Source organism: Eriocheir sinensis, chromosome 7, assembly GCF_024679095.1.
Source record: "Eriocheir sinensis breed Jianghai 21 chromosome 7, ASM2467909v1, whole genome shotgun sequence".
In the NCBI taxonomy this organism is placed as follows: Eukaryota; Metazoa; Arthropoda; class Malacostraca; order Decapoda; family Varunidae; genus Eriocheir; species Eriocheir sinensis.
In genome coordinates this window covers 22,277,717-22,300,929 of record NC_066515.1, presented here as the reverse complement: position 1 = coordinate 22,300,929, position 23,213 = coordinate 22,277,717, and the positions used below count along the sequence as shown (strand labels likewise).

Here is a 23,213-nt window from a genome sequence, read left to right as displayed (position 1 = left end):
ACTCATGAAATCAGTATTCTCTGACATGATTTGCCTTCAGTATTTCAGGCATTAAATTCGTTTTTGTACCTGTCTGGTGAGGATGAAACAGCAAACTTGCGGAAGTTGACAGCAAGCACGCCATCAGACCACTCATGAGAAGTGGGGTCAAACTGGCCATAGAGCTGCCCTACTGTTACTGCCTTGGGGTTGATCACACACATTTGTACTCTGTTCTCTCCCTCTCCCTGGTAAGGTATTGGAGATAGGGAGGAGTGGGGTGTACAAAGGAAAAGGAAGAAAAAACAGAAGAGGGGAAGGAAAAATAGGCAAAGTGCAAAGAGAAATAGAAGGGAAGATAGAGAGGAGATTAAAATTGAGAAATAATTGTCAAGTAAGTTTTCTTGGCATTCTATTCTTCTCTCACTGGCTCAAAATGAAGAAATTCTCATCTTAATATTTATCAAAATCAAAAAACTTGTGAAGTGTTCATCACATTTACCCTCCTAGAATATTTAAGACTTTTGTCACTTTTACTAGTTCCCTTACCCAAAGATGATGAATGTCTTTCCCTAACACTCACCCTGTCGTTCATTATTCCAAGAGCCTTGGCAAGAGTTCTCAGGGCAACGGTCTTTCCTCCAATAGGATTTCCAATGAGCATGAAGCCGTGCCTCACCCTCATGGTCTCATACACCTGCTGAATCTTGTCCATGAAGTAGTTGTTGGCCCTCAGCCCTGCCCCTGCACACACCTCCTTCACTGCCCTATAGAGGAAGGTGTAGTCTGGCTCAGGCAGCACCACACCAGGGAAGAGGTCAGCAATGATGCCCTGAAGGGAGATATGGAATCTGATTAATGGAAAGTCTGGAGGGCTATAGTGACAGGACAGAAAGCATGGAAATACTGAAGACTCACAAAGAGCTGCAGTAATGGGGAAAAGATGTAAATGAGTGGTGCAAGTGCACAAGGAAAGATAAAAAGTAATATTGAAAGGAAGTGGAAAAATGACTGATAGCCTGAAAACTCACCTTGAAGTGACATAGGTGAGGAGGAAAACTCATGACTACTTGGCTTAAGAAATAAAGCAAAAAAAGTGTCATGCACATTATCTGCAACTATATAGCATGCCCATATATATATATATATATATATATATATATATATATATATATATATATATATATATATATATATATATATATATATATATATATATATATATATATATATATATAAAAAACTAGAGCTAAATATATGATTATGAAGTTGAGTAATTTGTTATCTTACTTCAAACAATGGGAGATCATGGGCAAGGAACTTGGGGAGATTGACATCACGAATGGATCTGCAGACACCAAAAAATATTAAATAGCTTTAATATGACTAGTTTTCTTAGTCTCACACCAATAATAGCAGCACAAGATATTAAGATATACAACAACTGACAGAAAAGGATTACCATGAGCAAAAATCTGTAAAGATATAAGACATTCCTCACCTCAAGACCACCACATCTTCTGGCATGTCTGGGTACTTGAGCTTGAGTGTTCCAGCAGCTATGAGAACAGCCTTGACTGTCCTCATGCCTGGAGGTGAATGATGATGAGAGGGAGAGGGAGATAAAAGGAAGAGGAGGAAAAAGAGGAGGAAGATTAGGATCCTGGGTAGGGAATGATGATATAAGGAAACTCATACAACCTACATACATCTCTCATACAACCATCCATTTAAGTACTGACCAGACATGGTGACATTGCACATTCATGTCACTCTCACACTAACACCCAAACTTTCCTCAGCTCCTCATTCATGCACACAGGGACGCTCACACACCTTTTAGCATTTCTGCTGTTATGCTGACATTTCTAATCAAAAGAGGCAAGAGCATTCAATATATCACATTTGCCCACATATGTATTGTGTTAAACAAATTTCAAAATAAAATCGAGCACACCACGATAGTGTAATAAAGATGAAAGAATTATAGTGGAAATCAAACTGTATTTTGCTTGAAAACTTAACTTTACAATGCTCACCATAATCATAATGGGGCTGAGCAGACAACTGTTCAGAACACAACCTGTAAGTGGCTACAATCTTGCGTGACATGCTGCGAGCCGCCACAAAGCCAAAGGAGTAAAGGGAGATCTCAGCGATGAGTCCATAGTCTGGCACCATCATGGCCACTGAACGGAACAGTGCCTGAGGAGAGAGGGAGGAAACGGCAAGTGGAATGAATGATGGAAAAAAATTACTTATACATGTAATTAGGGAATGGGATGAGACTGTGACTGTGGTGGGAGGAAAAGAAATTTATAACAAAAGATAAAAAAATTAGTGAAGAAGGAAGAAAGCCAAAGGATGCACAAAGTAGGTGAATACCCAAAACATCCCATTTAGATGATAAAAACAACTCTTAACATATTCTGGACAACACTGCATTACCTTGAGATTATCAGGAAGCTCTGAGCGGCCAGCATATCCAGGGTTCATGGTGATGAAGACTGCACAGGTGGGATCAAGGCTCACCTAGGTGTGACAGGGGTTTCTGCAATGCCTATTATCTTCACTATGAATGTATTCTAGCATGAAGACATTTTCAATATACTGTATATCAGAACAAGTCTGACACAAAATCATTATAATATTTACTTTAGAAATACAAGAGAAAAACAATGTAGGTGTCAGTAGATGTGTCACTGACCAATGGAAAGCTAATTTCAGACACTAGGTTTTATATGTGATGCACAATATGTTGAGCTAAAAATTAATACTTTTCAAAACCAAGGTAACAAATAACAGTTAAGCAATTCAGTATCCAACATTATTTGGATGAAATTTAAAGCCTGACTCACCTCGGTGCCCTGCAGGGTGAGCTTTGGTGCCTTAGACTGGAGGCCACGCTGGAGGGTGAGAATTTGCTGAGCCACCACTGACAGCACCTCCAGCTCTATGCGGTTGAATTCATCAAAGCACGTCCAGGCACCACATGAGGCTAAGCCCTGAGGAACACAATAGCACAAGTTTTACTTCTCACACATTTAAACACTTTTGCCAAGGTATTTCTGATATACTCACCATTACTGCACATCTACTCATTTACCATTTGACAATGCATAAGACAAGAAAGTTCACATAACTGTAGGCAAAGGTAAGGTAATGGTACTTGAGAGGGCAAGGAAGCAGACTACTGATTTAGTCAAGTCATAGAGTTAGTACAGAGCATGACAGGGATTAAGATCTGAAATGGTTTGGATATGTAATAAGAATGAATGTGAATGACTTTGTGAAGAGAGTTTATGAGGACAGGAGTGAGGGAGAGGGAACCAGGGGAAAACAACCTCTGAAATGTATCAACAGAGCGTATGAGGATTTGCTGAAAAAGTTGGCAGGCAAGGAATCGAATAGGTGTAAAGGGACTTCTGGAACGAGGGAAATTGGAGGCACTTTAGGTGTGGTCACCCCCTTGGTAAAGTTCCTCATGAAGGGACACGGCATTGTTGATCTCGACAGATCTAGACAGAACATAAGGACTAATATGCAAACCTCAAAAACTTACCATGAATACATTAATATATCTCTTAAGTGCTAATCTCACCTTAAAGAATTTAGCAAGAGAGATGTAGTCAAGTCCATCAGAACAGTTGAACACCACACACTGCTTGGCAACAGCCTTGGCCAAGTCCTTAGTTGTCTCAGTTTTGCCTGTGCCTGCAGGACCCTCTGGTGCTCCACCTACATCCAGCAGCCCCAGGGAAAAGAAAGTGTTTTTTTTTAGAACTGTGCCTATAAAGAGATCACAGCATAAAATGTTAAAAAACTTGAAGTGGAATAAAGCAACAAAAAATAGCATATGGTACTCATTTTTATGAGAAAATTAGAACCTGAAACATTAAAACATGCAAAACATAAACTCAAGAAACACAAGAGAAAACCTGCAAAGAAAACTTACAATCTTCTTTAAAATAGACAAAAATAATGATCAATAATGTTATCATGGCCTTTAAGACTCTCTCACAGGCTGAACAATGCTGGAGTTTGAACATCAACACACCCAGGTTGAGCATGAGGGCCTGGGTGAGGGTGCGGTAACAGCGATCCGTCAGCAGGGTGATCACCAGCCTGCCAGTGTTGCCCAGGTATTCATAACCATAGTCCAGCTCTGCATTGATCATCCGCACTTTTAGAATGTTGTCCTGGGAAAGTCAAGGCTGGATTGTGTCTATTCTTTTTATGGGTATATTAATAAATTAGTGTACATTTTAATGCCATGCTGACATATTTATGCCATTCCAAACTTCCACTCAATACACCTGATTAGTTTTCAAGTACCATATAACCAAGCTAGTTAAACTGTATGGCCTGGCGACAATAAAACCTATATTTGTTCCCTTGTCACTCCTTCTCACCTGCCAGTAGTATCGCAGCTGAGAGAGCCAAGTGAAATCAGTCAGGTCAGTCACCTTCTTCTTCATGATTTCATCCTTCAAAACATCTCGAGCATGGACATCAAGGACCACAAGTGCTCCTGAGAAAAAAGTGTGTGCAATGATGTCACTCATCATAAAGTGTATCAGTAAGAACAATGTACATCAGTTGTTAACACTTTCATACGGCCATGACCTGACCTACCAAGGGTGGTGCGGTTCTGTTTGGAGAGTTGACCTCGTACAAGTCCTACAACCTTTTCAATCTGACTGTTGCAGAGCCCATAGTATGTTTCCATCTCCTTGGACCCTTCCCTGAGGGGTGAGAATATTATAAACCTCTTTCACATCATTTATATCTTTATTAATAGTACTGTGAGACAATAAGAAAAACTAGATGAGATAAAAGCTCTTACACCATGCACCGGGAAACGTGTGTGGTCCAGAAAGTCTGTGAGACACAGAGGACAGCTTGCCCCGGCCACTCCAGTGCCCAGTCTTCACGTGGCTTGGCAGTATAGGCTTCCATGCAGGACTCCACCACCTAAAGAAGAATGAATCACAGCCTCATACAACTTCATTGACATTATAAAAACCTTAAAGCAAATATTAATGAAATAACATTTACTTTGAGATGGGCTGGAGGATTTCACAATTTTTCTGGTTACTGAAATAGTTTTGCCATGCAAACAAAAGGCTAACACACCTTCTTGATGCTGCACTTGACACTGGTCTCTAGCTGCACCAGCCACTTCTCCACCTGTCCCCGAGCCTTGGCTGTGCTGATGATCTGCGTCAGCCCAATTACCTCACCCTCACTTGATCGCACTGCCACAACCTCCAGATCATCACCAAAATCAAGGGAATTAACACCCTCAAAGCACTTCTTGAGGTGAGGTTGGACTCTGAAAACATAAATTCAAGTTGCTAACATGCTCTTTGAATGTTAAACTTAGGAAACGTCCAATATTTCATCCATATCACAGGTGAATATCATGGTATAAAAACCATAAAACAATAATTGCTTTAAGGCAGCTTTAGTATTAAAGTATACATGAAGTGTACTAGTTTCATAGAATAACTACTTTAAATATATGATTCTTCCTCTCCCACCAACCTGCTGGGATCCTTGGTCTCACTCAGGATCTCAAGTAGCTCCTCATTGGAGAGGAAGAAGAACCTTGGGAAGTACAGTCGTTTCTTCTCGAGGTACTCATTGAGGCCACGCTGGATCAGCTCAAGCAACTCTGAGGACTTGCGGAGGCGCTCAAGGATCTTGTCCACCTCCAGAACTGACAGTACTCGGGTGTTTTGCCTCACACTCTTCATGATGTCCTTCCAAGTCTTGTCCACTGTGTTGAACCTGAAAAAATGTGTCACTTTTCATATATAGGTATATATATATATATATATATATATATATATATATATATATATATATATATATATATGCTTGTGAGTAAATAGGGTTAAATGAAGCATGAAATGAAAAGGGCTGTACCCAAATTTCCATCAAGGCATTTTAAAGTGAATGGCATCACAGTGCTAAATGATAACAAAATTATTTCAGTACTGATAGCACTAAGAATCACATTCATCCTCATCTCCAGAATGCACACTACAGTAGTATCAGTGCACATACTTTCTATTTTGCCTATATACCCAGCCCATGGGCCTTTATTTAAACTGCAATCAATAAATTAAAACTATCCTATCTTTCACCTGCGTCCCTCCTCTGGCATCTGTGCCATGATGTCAGGAGAGCCAAAGATGGGCTCTAAGTAGATCCAAGTGGCCTGGACTCTGAGCCACTCATCCACAACCTCCTGCAGCTGAGCCAGTGTTGTCTCCCATGCTGCCTGCAAGACAACACCAAAACACATGCCACCTAAGTTTTGCCTGTAAATAGTTTATTGGTTTCCAAATGACAATGTCAATCCCTAAACAGTCTCCATATTATTATGATGCAAATTAACCTATATACAAACATATTATAAAATTATAAAGAAAGTGGATTAGAAAAGGGATGGAAGGGAGAAATTACACTATGAAATGGACAGCAGGTTCTCAAAAATGTAATAATTAAACAACACAAAAAATTATATGATGAAAGGAATATTTCAGTCCAATGTCCCATGAATTACTCAACCTCATCACATACTGCTTCAGTATCTTTGGGGTAATTGATAAGAAAGAATACAAAGAAGAGATTACCAAATCACAGAGAAATTCATTTGCTCCACTGCCTCATCACCTACCACTTCAGCCTCAATGGGCTTGATGAATGGGGAGGATCTCATGGACTGTGTCTTGACAATGTGATCATCAAGGAGGAACTGGATGTCCTCTACAGCTGAGAGAACCCACGTGTCTGTCTCCCGATGAGGCTTGAGCACCAGCTCCATCTCTTGCCACTCACTCTGTTGGCATACACACACTTAGCTTGATAACATTTTAATGAATTTAATAATATATGCATTCAATTAAAAAATAAACAACTGAGCAAAAGCAGAGGATAAGGATAAAACAATCCCACTCTCCAAAACTCAACTGCCTTATCCTCCTCACCTTCATCTTCTCAAGGTTCCTCTCAAAGACATGCTCCTTGGATGCTGCCTCAGACACAGACTCAAACTTGGTCAGGTAATCCTCCAAGTTAGAGTCTATGAGGCGCTGAAGTGTGGTGGTTGCATCAGCCCTGAGGATGCAACAAGAGGTAAAAAATATTAAGCTTCCATTCCTTAAAGCAGTGGGTCTGAAACTGGGGAGTGCTCCCCCCTAGGAGTAATTTCCAGAAGGGGCAAAAGCCTTGGGGAAAAAGTTGGAATTTCTGATGTTGGAGTATTTGTTATCTTAACAAGAGCGTGGACTACTATGCATGGGAGTGTGGAGGGAAAGACCCATTCATAGAGGGGGAATGGTAGTAAAAAGTTCAAGACCACTGCCCTATAGTATTAAGGTCTTTTTATCATACTGACAATGCTTCTCACCATAATAGTTTAATAGAGTCCTGCATAGTTTTACTAGACTCTGTTGCATCAGACTTACCTAAGGGGATAGCCCACCACCTCAGAAATCTTCTCCCAGTGTCGCTCCTTTAAGCCAGGGTTGCCCAGAGTCTGAACCAGTGGCAGATTCTCTCGGAAAGCTTCAATTCTTTGCCTCACCTGCACATATACACATACATATGCTCTTACACAGTCCCTTTCTTTTTATAGATCAGTTTATATTGACACTACATGAAAATATCTTGACCAAAGTGTTTTGCAATGGGTTCTTTTGTTGTCTGCAGCTATTTTCATGAGATATTAAAATACAAAATGGTAGATCCAGATCAAGTCCTTAACAAGATGCAGAGCCTTTACCGCTAAGACCACATTCTTGGCAGCAGGGATGTCTGAAAACCCTTTCTCCAGCTTGTACACAGTCCGCCAGGTGGCTGCTACTTCCTGGGAGATGACATCAGGGTCATGGGTGCCCACTGGAGAATGTAACCACTCCTCCAAGCGGTCTGACCACTCTACCCCAACCTCATAGAGTTTCAGGAAGGGTGCAAGGCGATCTGACACCTGTAAGGTAAGAGGAACTCATGAGCAGTCATCTATTGCCATCCAGAGAACTTTCAAGTTGGATAAATGCAGTTGATGATAACTCGCCTGATTTGCTTTGATACCCAATTATTTACAGCCTTTGTTGCATCAGGACACACCTGCTTCCTGAGAGGGTAATGGGTGGTATTCCAGGAGAGAGCCTCTTCCTCCTTGTTGATCTGGTCCACATAGTTGGCAGCATGGTCAAGGCGAGTGTGCAGAGACCTGGCTCGCCGTAAGTATTCATGGATCTCACTCACATCTCCTAGGGTCTGGAACTCCTCAAGCTGGATCGCATACTCTGCCAACTCCTCCTGGAACTTCTCACGACGTTCCTGAAGTTTTGAAATTATGGCACTGCATTTAGTGTCACAATTATTAAATTTCCTTCAAAATAATGCACAAAATATTGTTTATAGATATAGAAGGACTTTTGGTCAATGGTTCATTACCCTTCCTGAAATGCCTCTACTAATATCAGTTACATGTTCTGGGTCAGTTCTTATTTTGTTCTAATTCCTTCTTTCTCAATTATTCACATCACCTTAAAGTGCTGTCTTATTCACCAGGGGGTATTTATCATTACTTGAAACAAATTAAAAATTTGTCTACTTAGGAGAAGACATGAGGGGTCTGAATGACATGATGGTTATCACAACAACTTTCATTGTGGCAATTTAAATCCAATAAGCCAAAGAGATGTCCCACAGGCCCAGAGGACTTTGGAGCCTTTTCTGCATCTGCTCAATCACTACACTTACCCTCAGGTTGGCCTCATATTCTGCCCTTTTTTCAGTGATGATCTGGAGGTGAACCCTGAACACCTCCGGCAGACGGATGAACCAGGCGAGAGGCTGCACAGCATCACTGCATTCCTCAGAGCTAAGTGACATGTTCTCTGCCAAGTACTGTGGAGGGCAAGGCATATGATGACTATGACTGTTGGAGTGAAAGGATCAGGGAAGATGGAAAAATTCTAATAGGAAGTCAAATTAAGCATTGTGAAACAAGATAAGAGAAACTGCTCAGTCAGAATTCTTTAAACTTTTCCATGACTCTGACACACAAACTCTCTCACAGATAGATTAATAGGTAGGTAAAAGGGGAACAAAAATATGTTTTTGGGGTTAGTGCACCCCTAGTACAAGCAGGGAATTTCCTGGAGTGGACAAGAGATTTACTGAGGGACTGATGGATGAGGACATTAATAAAGGACAGAAAGTCAAGACACTGAGACAAGTGTCAATGAGTGCAGTTCACTTCCTTATATCACAGCTAAGTATATACAAATTGATAAACACACACACACACAAACCTGCAGTTGTTGGTGAAGGCACCAGACACGGTTCTCAAGGGTGGTGAGCTGGTTCTCCATTACATCCTCCATGTAGCTCTTGTGCTCCATCAGCTGCAATGTGTCTCCAGGGGTACTGAGGGCTCGCTCTGTGATCACCTTCAGTTCCCCACACAGCCTGAAGAATGGACGGCAGTGAGAAAGAGCAGTGAGTGAGGAAAAGATAAATAAAGTTGGATAAGAGTAAATAAATAAGAGTAGAGAGGGAGAGGATCACCCACGTGTCCGCAGCAGCACAGTACTGGCCGTGGAGGTGTGTCAGCATCTCTCTCCTCAGATTAGTGACGCGTGTGACTAATGAATCCACCAGAGCCTCACAGTGCACTTCATAGGGACCCAGCTCCACCACCTGAAATGTATAGTATGCTTCACCACCTACTACGTAGGAACACCTTTCTACACGTCAAAGTAATTTTTGTTACCTCCTCCGCTAACAAAGAGATGTTTTGGGAGCAGTTTGATTCTCTGTCTGTCTAGAAGCATGATTATGCAAAAACAGATTGATATAAGTCACCAAACTCATATGAGAACATCCTTAGGTAAATATATCAAAATGACAAGAATCTGATAATACTTACTGAATGGTGAATTAATAAAAAAAATCAATGATGGGGGGGATTTTGGAGCTTTTGGGGGGGATTCTGGAGCTGCCCTGTGTAGGCCACCTGGCCTCTTGCAGTTTCCCTATGTTCTTATGTTCTTATGAATGAATGATATGGGGCAGCCATATGGAAAAAATGCTTGTACTTGAAGGGCAGGCCAAGGCAGACCATAAGTGCTTCCACTCATCCCCCAGTTCACCAAGCTTTTTACACATGTTGCCTGGGACATGATAAGCCAAGAATCACCTGTTGAGAGGAGATGAGGATGTCAGCTCTCAGGTTTGTAAACTCTGTCAGCTTCTCCTTGTAGGTCTCAAAAGGGTGATCTCCAGACATGAATTCTTGCACCTCCTCCTCTGCCTGGAGAAGTTAGAAGCAAATTGAAAGACAAAAATTATGAAAGAATGAAGAAAGATCCCTTTAGATGAATGCATGAATGCAAGTAGATGATAGCATTCAGTCTGATCTCTCTCTCTCTCTCTCTCTCTCTCTCTCTCTCTCTCTCTCTCTCACCTGGCCACTGATGAGGGCACTGTACTTGGTGTAGTGTGTGGCGTGGTGTGTTGGTGCCACATTGGATTCGGATATCTCTTTTAACACCTGCTGCCTCAGCCTTGCCACAATCACCTCCTCCACCACTGGCTGCAAGAAATATTAAAAGAGCCTGACAAGGAAATTACATGATGCAAGACCTTTAAAAAATAAACAAGCAACCATTAACAGATTTTGATACATTAGAATTTGGTAAAGACTGAACTGTGACAAGCAATAATATTCCTGGTATCACATAACGTGTAATTAGTGGAGGCAACAATATGACCTGCTTCTGTATAATTTTTTTACCTAATATAAGATCATCAAGACTTTGGGTTTTATTGCTGTCACAAACAACCATCTATTAGTTACCTAAAATGATATTCAAAACAATAAAAAATATTGCATATAGCCTACTAGACATATGAGCAATGCAGCACAGCATATGAAAAATACAACAGGTCATAAACTTGATAGGAAACTAATAAAAGAAAAGACACATGTATTTGAAAGTTTGAGTCCTCCTCCTCCTCCTCTTCCCCCTCACCGTGATGCTGCCCTGCCGCCCCTCCCACTCAGCAAACAGTTTGGTTTCAAGGCGTGGCACCGACATGCACAGCTCAGTCATCTTCTCATAGAGGGAAATCAATGATGTCTCCACCTCAGTGAAGGTTGGCTTGATCACCACCTGAGAGGAAAAAAATGTCCATGCTTTTAGAAATTGATTAGAAGCTGAAAGGAAAACATGATAACACAAGCATAAATAATACTTCTGAAATACCCTGAATATATACAAATAGATAAATAGGTTTATGCAAGGCTGATATCATCTTCATAATAAAACATGTAATATTATGACTATGAATTGCAGCCCGTTTCATTAGTATGGTACAGAGTGATAATACAAAACAAAGGTGAGGGAGGCACACCTTACACTTACCTGCTTCCCATTAAGAAGGAGGTGAAGCTTGAGTACCATTGGCTTGTCTGGGTGACCACTGGAACCTGCCTGGGGAGGGATGCCACCATTGTCACCTTCACTGGAGCCTGAGTCACCTTCACCTGTAGCCTCACTGCTAGTCTGCTGGGAGCTGTCACCCACAGACTCCCCAAGACCCTCGTCTGTGGTGGGGGCATCTTCCACTGATTTATTCTGGCTGTCCACGCATGACTGTGCCACTTGGGCCTCAGCTGGGGAAGGAGACAATGGAACTTCGTTACAGGGAGCCTCACAACACTTCCATCACTCAATTTGATTTGAAGAGTGTGTTTTGTCACTTAGTCACCAGTATTAATGATAGGCCTCAATATTCCATGTAGGTAGTGTATTGTAAAGGGAAAAGGAGAAAAGAAGGAAAGCCAATGTGTGGAATTGTTTTGTTTCCCAAAACAAGATCAAAGCAATGAAGACTTATTCTTTTAATACTACCCTGTTTGTTATGCCTGTCAGTTATTCGGATCTTTTATACATTTATATGCCACATATTATACTCAGAAGGCAATCTGTATGAGATGTTGAGGCATTTGAAGAGAAAACAACTCAAATTCAAATCAAATTAAAGTGATATATGTATGTTGAAATTCAATTCCTGTCTGCACTGGAACAACAATTTAATTTGATTCTCTCATATATAATATTAGGTGAAGCAGGTTTAAAATAAAATAAAACAAATCATATAAAGATTATTTCATAAACAAACAAAAAAGGATCTGGGCCACTGACACGTTGACAGCCATAGTGCCCATACCTGAGGTGGGTTCCTTGATCCAGAGTGCCAAGGAGGCCGGGTCCTGCAGGTCAGGCTTGGCACCACACAGGGCGGCAGTGGTGGAAAAGAGGGACAGGAGGCACAGGGACTGCAGGTTGTGGGTCATGATGGTGACGGCAGCATTGCAGAAAGAGGAGAGGCGGCTGGGCTGGCTGAACCCTGGCATCTGGCCTTTTTGAAACCCCTGCACACCACACACAGGACATTACATTTGTTTTAGTCTATAATGGACTACAACAAATACAAAATATCATATGAAAAGAAAGAATTACATGCATTGTCATGACGGTACCTTGTAATTACTAGTTACAGGTGAATCCAAACATTAAAATAGACCCTTCCGCAACCCTGCGCCATCACCTTGTAGAAGATGGTCTGTATCTGTGTGAACCAGTGGCCCAGGGTCTCGTTGGTCTCGTCCAGCTGGTCTGCCACGCCCGCCATGAACTCCTCCAGCTCCAGGCTGCGGCGGCCCGCCATCACCCCGCCCACCTCCACCAGCCGCAGCCCGCTGTAAGGGAAACAACAAAACCGATCACTTGTCTACTATCCATGTGGGGTCTACTCACCTAGAAGGAAGGTATGTATACGCTGGTGGCGCTACGGCCGTACTAAGTCCACTGACGAGTCCATGGAGAAGACGAAGCAACAGCACTATTACAACAAAACACAAAACTCCCCCATGGCCTTCAGTCTTATCTTGTCTTCCTCTGGGTGTTCCTTCGTTAAACAATAACATTACCACCACGCGCCGCGCCGCCATGACAGGGTGTGTGTGTGTGTGTTGGGGGGGTGTGGCTTTTTCAACCAGTAATTATTAAATTTCTAGCTAAAAGCGTCAAAATATGTCTGAAAAATACAATTTATTATTCCATAACAATTACACTTCTGTGAATTTTGTTTGTTTCATTTTTTTTTCATGTAAGTACCGTAGCGCCTCCGTGGAGCAGAGGTCAGCGTGCCCTACGGTGCCTATACAGCTACAAGTCGGCGGGTTCGAATCCCAGCCCGGGCAGTCGGCGTGCAGCTCACCCAGCTGTTCATCCTCCCCTTCACGCTGGTCCCTACATGAGTACCTGGGGGAGGTAAACTGCGGCAATCGCGGACTTACACTGGCCTGTCCCGGGGGAATGACTCCTCCCCACCACAGAGAGAGAAGACAATGCAGCGGAGGTGAGCACCGCAGCCTCGCGCACCTATGACGCATGCACCACACCTCACTCACCTGCCTTCCGCTCCCTCACCTGTACTCCCGGTACCACATCTCGAGGGTGGACAGCATGCAGTAGTTCAGCAGGTGGAGGTTCCTCTTGATGGCGTTCTTGGAGGGGCCGTAGGACTCCAGGGCCACGCGGCCTGAGTCTTTCTGAGGGGGGGCAGGGATGAACATCATTCATTTAACAACATGATTATACAGAAAAATCACTACTTATACTTTAACTACAGAGAAATTGAACACCTGGAAAAGACATAAAATATGCAAGGAATTCACTTGTCATGAGAAAGTTAATATTACAAACATGCACTTGTATTTGCTATGACAAGTGAAATCGTGAAAAAGAAAAAAAAAATAATAATAATGATGATAACAAATTGAATAAGGATGTAGAAGCCCTAATTATAACTATTTTTCTTGACCCAGGCCAACAGCACAACGCACGTTACCTCGTTGGGTTTCTGCGGGCGTGGCCGAGGTTTGCCTGAGTTGAGGACAAAGTCAACAGCTACTTTCCTCATGTTGTGCTCATAGTCCCTCTGGAGCTGCTGCAGGAGGCTCTGGCACGTCCCCATCTGGTTTCTGCAGGAGGTTTGAGAACGATCACACACTGTCGTTGAAAGGTAACGAACACCATCATACAATAATTCCCAATAATTCCGAGGCATAATCTTGAATATTTGCTTGTTTTAACCTAAATGGCATTGCAAAGGAAACGAAGCTTACTTTGGAGGGTTTGGCAGCCATTCTGTACCTGAGGTGCTTGGGGACGAGGGCGAGGATGGCGGACACCCACGACTTCTGGAAGGGGCTGGTGCGCATGGAGAGGCCCCGCGTGATGAAGTAGTGGTACCGCCGCTCCAGCTGGCCCCGCCCCGCCCCGCCGGCACTTGCCTCCTCCGTCTTCAGGAGATTCACCAAGACTCGGCGGAACTCCTGACGGTTTTCCAGCATCTCCAAGTAACTTGCCTTCTTCCTGGCCTGCAGGTAATGCGTGCTGCGTTTTTTTTTTTTTCAAACAGGTATACATATCGTGTCTTCCGTTTTCTTTATCTGAGACGAGACACCAGCTTTATATCTAGAGTATGGCAATACAGAAAAAAAACTATCCTAACAAAAAATAACTTGGGACAACTCTTTTACCGTAAAAAAAATATAAAAAATCAACATATGGACAGGCCACCCACCGGAGGCCTCTCGGCACCGGCGATGAAGCGGCGTCGCTCCCTCCTGACGGCGTCCTGGTGCTTCTTGATCTTCCTGGTCAGCTCTCGTGTGGTGAGCGGCCGCCGGATCTTGAACTCGGCCGGCTCCTCCGCCTCCACCTCTGCCTCCGCCTCCGTCATGAAGTAGGGGTCCAGGACACTGTCCACACCGCCCCTGGCCCGCGCCCTGCCGCTCCTCAGGTGGTCAGGACGGGACGCGCCGGAGCTGCTCAAGCTGATGTGAGGCGTCTCCTTGATGCCGTGGGCGAGGTGGGGGAAGGGCCGATGGAGGGCGAGGTCAGCTGCAGTGTTGAGGCCGAGCTGAGATAGAGCCTCCAGGCGACGCCGGTGACGCTGCTTCTCATGGTCATGCCCCGAGAGGCGGTAGGCGGGCTGAGAGAGAGAGAGAGAGAGAGAGAGAGAGAGAGAGAGAGAGAGAGAGAGAGAGATATGACAGACCCATGTAATTATAGTAATAGTCATTTGCGTAAAATGGCACTGTCAAGAACCTTATAATATACTCATCAGCATGCCAATGTCCTGAGGGTGTGCAACGCTCTTCCTTGGGCACGCCTGCTACACCCTCGCAGTCCTTAGTCCTTACCAGGCGGGGTCTGGACGGCAGGAGGCGGCTCGTCTCCCCGGCGTCCTGTGTGAGGCTGTCTGATCGCTGGCCCCTGCCCCGCCTCGCCATGCCCCGCAGCCCCGTGTCCCCCGCCCCCCGGCTTCCGATGCCGGCGTCACTCATGTGTCCAGTGTAACGCTGGTGGTACCCTCCGTGGTGTCCAAGGGCGGCATCCTGGGGAAGGAAAACAAAGGGGTACGATTAGAAAACATATGAGAATAGTTTTACGAATGCCCGTTCATCTGGAAGTCATCAGTGGAAAAATATGATGATAATAATAATGATAACAACAACAACAACAACAGTAATGGTGATAATGATGATGATGATGATGATGATAATAATAATAATAATAATAATAATAATAATAATAATAATAATAATAATAATAATAATAATAATAATGATTTTTTTACAGTGTAGGAAGCAGCTTAAGGGCAAACGCAAACACACACACAAAAAAAAATAGAAAACCAAAAGCATTAAAGCCAAAAAGAGAGGTCAGTTTAGGATGGAGGGGTGTCTTGATACTCTCCTCCTGAAAGAGTTCAAGTCGCAGGCAAAGGAAATACAGACGGTGGTGAGAAGACTTACGCTGAGGTGGAGGGTGAGGGTCGGGGGCTGCTGCCTGGCCACCGCGGAGCCCAGGGGCCGTCCTGCCGTGGTGGGGCGACTCCTGCTGGTGGTGCCGTCCTTGGAGGAGCGTCGCGTGGCCGGCTTGTGAGGGGCGACACGCACGTCCATCCTGAAGGTCAACGGAATGTGACTCGTGCTGGTTTGAGTGACAATGGGTGAACTCAAGGTAAGTCTAGTTTATCACAGTTTTTCCCATGGATTTTCTTTACCGTGTTTCTTGAAGTCAAAATAGAGATGATGATCGAGAAAAGAACATGCAGTCAGCTAAAAAAAAAAAAAAAAGAAAAAAAAAGAAACAGTGAACATAAGTAAATAGGGAATATAGAACAGAGAGGGAATTTTACTTCACCACAACCGTTTTCAAACCAATTAGGCCGATCACCTGAACAGAGCACAACCTCACCTTCGACCCTTACCCATAACAAGCAAAAACACTAACACATCACTGGAGAAGATAAGAAAAACAAATCATTTCCTTAATTTATGCATGACGGAAGAACACTGGAAGACAACAAACCATACCTGCACAGCACCTTACTTTCCCACGTTACTCAGGTATGCAAGTCCCGGCACATTACACGAAATAAATAAATTATGAATGTTCCACTAAATTATGCACGGTGGAGTAGTATCGAGCCTAAACAAACAAGGCAGCTTACGGATCACACTCACCTTATGTTACTCAAGTACGCGAGGACTCCAACACATCACTCGAGGCTATAATGAAGCGTGATTATTCGCGTAATTTCTGCTCCGTGGAAGGGATAACAGACTCCCTCGTTGCCTAGCACCCGCGACACTGTTGCCAAACGTCGCCATGGCAACGAGAAGCCTGCCGCTCGTGACGTAGTGACTGACGTAATAACTGCATGACGTCTTGACCAGCTGGAGATGTTTACCGGAAACCGTATCTCCTGTTTGATATAATATAATCATTTTCTTTTTCTTTTTTCTTCACCTTCGACTGTTGAAAGGGTGTTGAGCGAGAAGGAAAACTGATTAATCTTGCTGAGAAAGAGAGATAGATAAAGAGAGAGAGAGAGAGAGAGAGAGAGAGAGAGAGAGAGAGAGAGAGAGAGAGAGTGCTACTTTTTCGCTGGCGATGGAGAACAACTAACGAACCTACACCATACAACTGTACACTCCTACTGTCTTTCCTATTCCCCACCTGTACCTCACCGCTAACCCACTTCCTCTTCGTACTATACCCTTGATTAAAAAAAAGAGAGAGAGAGAGAGAGAGAGAGAGAGAGAGAGAGAGAGAGAGAGAGAGAGAGAGAGAGAGAGAGAGAGAGAGAGAGAGAGATTTACACAAATTTCCTTCGCAATATGTGTAGACTGAAGACCCAAACTACAGGCAACCGCGTACTCGAAATAGGCCCAATAGGGTCTGATTAAACAGTTGTGTTGTCATAATATCAGATCTCTGTTCTTGAACGAGAAGTCTACGTTCAAGAAGTCCAACATTCTGTTTGCTTTATTTGCTGCTTCATTGAATTGTTACTTGAATTTTAGGTTTGGAACGATGCTGACTCTTAACACGCTTTAACGCTTTAGATCTCTACGCCACACATTCCATAATCAAACTTCATATTTCTCGTTCTCACTTGAAGAATCTGGGACATTTATGTTGTAGGGTATATCCTACCTATCAGACCAAGCAGAAATGTTACACAAATCTCTCTGCATGGCGGCTTTGCATGTCTTAGTGTGAGAGACTAGGGTGTAACCTACTGTAATAACTGAGCCGATATACAATGTCACCCAATATATATATATATATATATATATATATATATATATATATATATATATATATATATATATATATATATATATATATATATATATATATATATATAAAGACTATAACATAACTAACCTAAGTTCTATAAAGGGTACGGTTGGGCCATGGTGTGACTCAGCAGATGCTCAAGATTCAAGGGATGGAGGTGTATGTCGGGGAATGAGTAAATTGCCGTAGGCCTGTAAACATTTTCAAACCAAGGACACGAACTAAAACACCGAAATATCTCTAGGTTGTTGTTTTTTCGTCACTCTGAAGTGCAACCAATTGATTAGTTTATATTTACCTACAACAAAAAACAAACAAAATGCACAAAAGAATTCTTGGAAAAAAAATATATAATCTCACATAAATCAAGATGTAAGATAGTTATTTCCTGCACCGTCGAGTTGGTAATGGTCATAATTGTACGCCTGACATCCGGACACAAGACACAAAAAAGGGTGGTATTCTCAGACGCTCCTTCCTCTCACAACAAATATTCCCAAATGCCACAAAGGTTCTTAGAAAGGTTTCCATGAGTGTTTTTTCACGTTCATGGTACAGGAGCTTTGTCATATTACCACCACGGTCATAAATCTACCCATGGAAATACCCACAACTCCTACGAAAGCCTTATCAAATGTGGGTGTGTGAGCCCTGAAACTTTTAAGAATATGGCCCAAAAAACAGCTTCCACACACTCTGAAAATTACGTACTTCTTGGGGCCTGGTCAGATTCTTCCCCTCCTCTGCCGCATATGGACTGCCACGTGATGACCCCCCTCCCCCTAGCCTATGACCCTCCCCACCTCCCCCCCTCTAACTCCTGGCCCTCCCCTCCACCCCATGGCCCTCCCAACCCCCCTTCCCTAAGCTATGTTCTTCCCCACCTCCCCCCTCCCCCAGCCCATGACTCTCCCCATCTTCCCCTCAATACAGGACCCTCCCCAACCCCCCCAGCCCCCCTTCTTCCAGATTTAAGAGGCGCCAGCTATCTCCTCCTCTTAAAATGCTCCGCCTCCTCCTCCTCCTCCTCCTATTCCTTCTTTTTTTGTTGTCCTCCTTCTTCTCTTCTTTCTTCTCTACATAAAGTTCCGCTGTTCTCCGTAATCCGTTCATCAAATTTACCTAGTTCCTCTCCATTTTCCATTTCTCTATAAGCCTCTCTCTCTCTCTCTCTCTCTCTCTCTCTCTCTCTCTCTCTCTCTCCGCTACTACGCAATACGCATCACCCCGTAACACATTCTTCCCCACGCCACGCCCCCCTTCCCTCCTTCCCTCCCTCCTCCGTCGGTCTGTCTCGTCATTGCCTGGAGCTCCCTACTGGCTTTCTCGACTCACGTGGCAGGCGGCGTGGTTGAGATCCTTCCCTTTTTTGTTTTCTTTCGTGTATTTTTTATGTCTTTTTTCTTTATCTTTTTTTTTCTGTGTGTGTAAGTGCAGGCGGGAGCGTATTTTCCGGGAGTGGTTTCCCCTCGAACAAAATACCTCAACTGTAATTTTCTTTTCTTTTCATCCTCAATCTTTGTGGGGGGTTTCCCCGCTTTGATAGCAGTGCCAGCTCAAGTTGATGTTTGTTTGTTTTCCATGGATTTCGCTCTACCTCTCGGTGGCTCTACCCGGGTGAGCCTACCTTAGCAGTGTCACAGCCCCTGCACCCCTCCAGCCATACCCAGCAACACCACCAAGGACAACACGGAATACACAACATGCCGAGAGACTTCATTATACTACCTTTCATGCCGTATATGTTGGCATATTGTTGACTCTGAGGCCCCATGGACGGTATGGGACAATAACAATAAAAATAGTAGTAGTAGTAGTAGTAGTAGTAGTAGTGGTATGTTTTTTTTTATAGTAGTAGTGGTAGTAGTAGTAGTAGTAGTAGTAGTAACAACAACAACAACAAAAGCAAAACAACAACAACAAAGGCAAAACAACAACAACAAAGGCAAAACAACAACAATAAAAACAAAAGAAACATCAACATCAACAATAACAGCAACAACAACTAAGTAGGTACCCGAACAGTCCCTATAAGCAACAGCAGATCAGCAGAGAAAGCAGAGGAGGCGAAGCGAATCCACGGAGGCGTAACTTCACCTTTTCAGAGGCAGCGGAGGAGGAGGAAGAGACTGAAGAAAAAAGAAAAAAAAAGTAAATAAAAACAAATAAACACTTCCATTTTCCTCCACCTGGAAAAAAAATCAACCGGGTCTCTTAACGTGTTTGTCAGATGTTTGGAAGAGAAAAAATAACAAAACTCACTGGGCAGGTTCATTTCCCTCTACTCAAGTGCTAGCGGTAGAGAGAGAGAGAGAGAGAGAGAGAGAGAGAGAGAGAGAGAGAGAGAGAGAGAGAGGCACGGGGTCAATGTGTGGGCATCGGCGGGAGTCAACATAGTTTCCCCGCCTCCTCCGCTCGGCCTCCCATCCCCGGCATATTCTCTCCCTCTGTGCTTGCCGCCAAGACGTCTACGTGATGGAATTTTGCCCCGAGACGCGTTGTTGAAGGGCGACATTACGCACGAAGGCACAACGAAACGAAACTTAATGGGGAAGGCAATAGTACGAGACGGTGATGATGATGACAGTAATGATATCAATACTTATATCAACATTTTATAATAAGAACATAAAAACATAAGAACGTAAGGAGTCTGCAAGAATAAGGATAATAATAAGAATAACAACAACAGCAATAAAGGGAAGAAGAGGAAGCAGGGTTATGATGGCAATGATAATGATGATGATGATAATAATAATAATAGTAATAATAATAATAATAATAATAATAATAATAATAATAATAATAATAATAATAATAATAATAATAATAATAATAATAATAATAATAATAATAATAATAATAATAATAATAATAATAATAATAATAATAATAATAATAATAATAATAATAATAATAATGATAATAATAATAATAATGATAATAATAATAATAATGATAACAACAACAACATAGCTATGAACACACACACACACACACACACACACACACACACACACACACACACACATGCAGAGAGAGAGAGAGAGAGAGAGAGAGAGAGAGAGAGAGAGAGAGAGAGAGAGAGAGAGAGAGAGAGAGAGAGAGAGAGAGAGAGAGAGAGAGAGAATTCCCTCCTTTCCATCACAATCTTTCATCCCTATTACCCATTTCCTATTAACATCATCCCATTCTCTCCTCCTAACACCATCCTATCCTCTCCTATCCCTCTTCCCATCATGCATATTATTCCCTGGGCCTACAAAGCCTCCCCCTGCGTCATGTTAAGTCTTCTCACGCCAACAATCTCCATAAGAGTTACTAGTTCTTAAAAGAGCTGTGGGAGCCGCTGACTTGGCGCCACTGCAGCAGCCAGACAGCAGAAGGTCAGAAGCGCTTGTGGGTGTCGTCAACTCGTCATTGGTCAGCACAAATGTAACACTCCCGGCACTTTTTTTTAAGATCAAGATAGACTTAAACCTCCGTATATTAGTGTTCTGTGTGTTTCTCGGTGGTGGATAATAGGGAAGGGAAAGGCGTCCGTGTTGCATTTCTTTACTATACAAAAAGAGGATAAAAAAAGAAAGATATGAGGGATTAGTAAGCGCAATAACTCGAGGAGGAGGAGGAGGAGGAAGAAGAATATTTAAACATTACCTACGTACTTGACGACTCTCTCTCTCTCTCTCTCTCTCTCAAGCACGCGCGTATATTCTGGCCTTGACAAAATTCCCCTTCGTAATCACAAGGCCTGTCGAAGTTTTATCCCCCCCCCAAAGAGAGAGAGAGAGAGAGAGAGAGAGAGAGAGAGAGAGAGAGAGAGAGAGAGAGAGAGAGAGAGAGAGAGAGAGAGTCATATGCGTGTGAAGCAGCCAGACAAGACAGGCAGGAAATAACACGCTAAACATAATTTCCATCTTAATTTGTTTGTCTTCATGTCGCCAATGTCACACAAACAGCCGTGCATAACGCCTCGTACTGGGTGACCTCGGGATGACGTCAAGGGGGAAGACCATTGACAACAAAGGCGAGGCAAATCACTAGTACGCCAACACTCTCTAAAGCAACATATAAAGGAGTAATTAGCATCATCAGTCATTTCCGGCTTTTTCCACTGCTCTCCACCTCAAATCATGTTCTCAGCGGATTCTGTGTATTTTTTTTCTCACTCTGTACTTATTAGGAAATACGTTTTGTAACCCTTTCGAGTCGAGGTGTTAGTAAGAGCGGAGAGAATAAAGAGTAATGCACTTGGTAGTCATGACTGAAGCTTCACACGTATATTAAATCTGCTTATTGTGTTGCATGACTCTACAGAACAGAGATGGCCTTACACACACACACACACACACACACACACACACACACACACACACACACACACACAGATGCCTTCCTGCCCTTGAGTGATGCACAACAGACACACAGACAAACACACGTGGCGTCAATTCACAAGGCGAGCCGAGTCGTAAAGGTCCTCCATGTATACGTGGAGAACAAAACCACAGAGGAAACAAGTTACTTCCGGGGATTCTGGGGAACAATCATGGCAATACATCCACGCTAAGGACGGATGAAGACAGATGGCATGAATCAGTTTCTAATTTTGGGAACGTGGAGGAAATGATGAAGAAACTTGCGGAAATTTCCACCGAGACATAGAATTTAATCAATCAATCAATCAACGGAGGCATAAGCAGAGGGGCGCGTTGTCTCACCCACCTTACGACCTCATCCTCAGGGGTCCCTCCAAGCAAGTCTTCATCCATGCTTCCCTTCCCATCATACTTCATAGTAGGATCTATCGACTTGCTTAATCCACGAACACTGTGGGGGTCCCCTTGGCCTATTCCACACAGGATTGTTACTCACAGACAGATACAACCCGGCGAGCAAGGTAGACGTGGGTAGCATGTCATATACCCTTGAAGACGGAGTTGGCGCTCGCGGACATTGCAAGAGTCTCACGGAGTAATCGCCGACTCGACACAAACCCTTAAGTCTCTGCATAGTGTCCATGCTTCACAGCCATGGAGTAGGACGGGATGCACGGGCAGACTGATAGCTGTGGAGAGGGACACAAAGGCCCTGAGGGGATGGAGACCCCGACCACCCATTTACTACATTCATACTATAGTGAGGTAAACAACAAACAAATGTTCGGACCAGTTTTCTTTATCATACACGTGGAGATGACACGTTGATAACCAGATTCTTTTTGGAACTCGTACCGGAACACGCCATTACGCTGCCACTCATGACGCAAATGACAAGTAAATATGTGAACCAAGATCCTTGATGTGAGCCAGTATTAGAATACCTGACACATGGTGGAAACGGTAAGAAAAATAAAAAAAAGCTAACACGTCCTCGAAATTAAAGGAACAATATTGGCCAAGGCAAATAACCTGAGGTGACTAACTGTAAGAAAAAATAGCCTTCAGAGGTGTAGAAAGCCCAACTAACACTGCTTTGAAC

At 43.3% G+C, this 23,213-nt stretch overlaps 1 protein-coding gene across 4 annotated transcripts in view; it reads right to left on the bottom strand.

Annotated features, from left to right (window-relative positions):
* LOC126994712 (dynein axonemal heavy chain 7-like) overlaps nt 1-23,213 on the bottom strand; it is a 68,744-nt gene that overhangs the window by 21,304 nt on the left and 24,227 nt on the right. For 2 of the 4 annotated variants that reach the window (XM_050854006.1, XM_050854019.1), the window contains 35 exons: nt 15,899-16,049; nt 15,284-15,478; nt 14,662-15,072; nt 14,229-14,455; nt 13,924-14,056; nt 13,503-13,624; nt 12,619-12,769; nt 12,238-12,442; nt 11,430-11,680; nt 11,037-11,177; nt 10,469-10,597; nt 10,202-10,315; nt 9,575-9,702; nt 9,315-9,471; nt 8,761-8,907; nt 8,119-8,334; nt 7,775-7,978; nt 7,458-7,576; nt 6,978-7,107; nt 6,668-6,829; nt 6,132-6,268; nt 5,527-5,772; nt 5,116-5,314; nt 4,826-4,953; nt 4,615-4,724; nt 4,392-4,510; nt 4,037-4,178; nt 3,581-3,717; nt 2,838-2,984; nt 2,428-2,511; nt 2,019-2,184; nt 1,481-1,568; nt 1,270-1,327; nt 563-811; nt 70-227 (listed from right to left, as the gene is read on the bottom strand). In XM_050854006.1, coding sequence (XP_050709963.1) covers nt 70-227; nt 563-811; nt 1,270-1,327; nt 1,481-1,568; nt 2,019-2,184; nt 2,428-2,511; nt 2,838-2,984; nt 3,581-3,717; nt 4,037-4,178; nt 4,392-4,510; nt 4,615-4,724; nt 4,826-4,953; nt 5,116-5,314; nt 5,527-5,772; nt 6,132-6,268; nt 6,668-6,829; nt 6,978-7,107; nt 7,458-7,576; nt 7,775-7,978; nt 8,119-8,334; nt 8,761-8,907; nt 9,315-9,471; nt 9,575-9,702; nt 10,202-10,315; nt 10,469-10,597; nt 11,037-11,177; nt 11,430-11,680; nt 12,238-12,442; nt 12,619-12,769; nt 13,503-13,624; nt 13,924-14,056; nt 14,229-14,455; nt 14,662-15,072; nt 15,284-15,478; nt 15,899-16,048 — 5,660 coding nt within the window. In that variant the 5' untranslated portion in view covers nt 16,049. Of the gene's footprint in view, nt 1-69; nt 228-562; nt 812-1,269; nt 1,328-1,480; nt 1,569-2,018; nt 2,185-2,427; nt 2,512-2,837; nt 2,985-3,580; nt 3,718-4,036; nt 4,179-4,391; nt 4,511-4,614; nt 4,725-4,825; nt 4,954-5,115; nt 5,315-5,526; nt 5,773-6,131; nt 6,269-6,667; nt 6,830-6,977; nt 7,108-7,457; nt 7,577-7,774; nt 7,979-8,118; nt 8,335-8,760; nt 8,908-9,314; nt 9,472-9,574; nt 9,703-10,201; nt 10,316-10,468; nt 10,598-11,036; nt 11,178-11,429; nt 11,681-12,237; nt 12,443-12,618; nt 12,770-13,502; nt 13,625-13,923; nt 14,057-14,228; nt 14,456-14,661; nt 15,073-15,283; nt 15,479-15,898; nt 16,469-16,612; nt 16,767-23,213 lie in introns of those variants that run through there. The other 2 variants (XM_050854012.1, XM_050854014.1) reach the window with 2 other exon arrangements.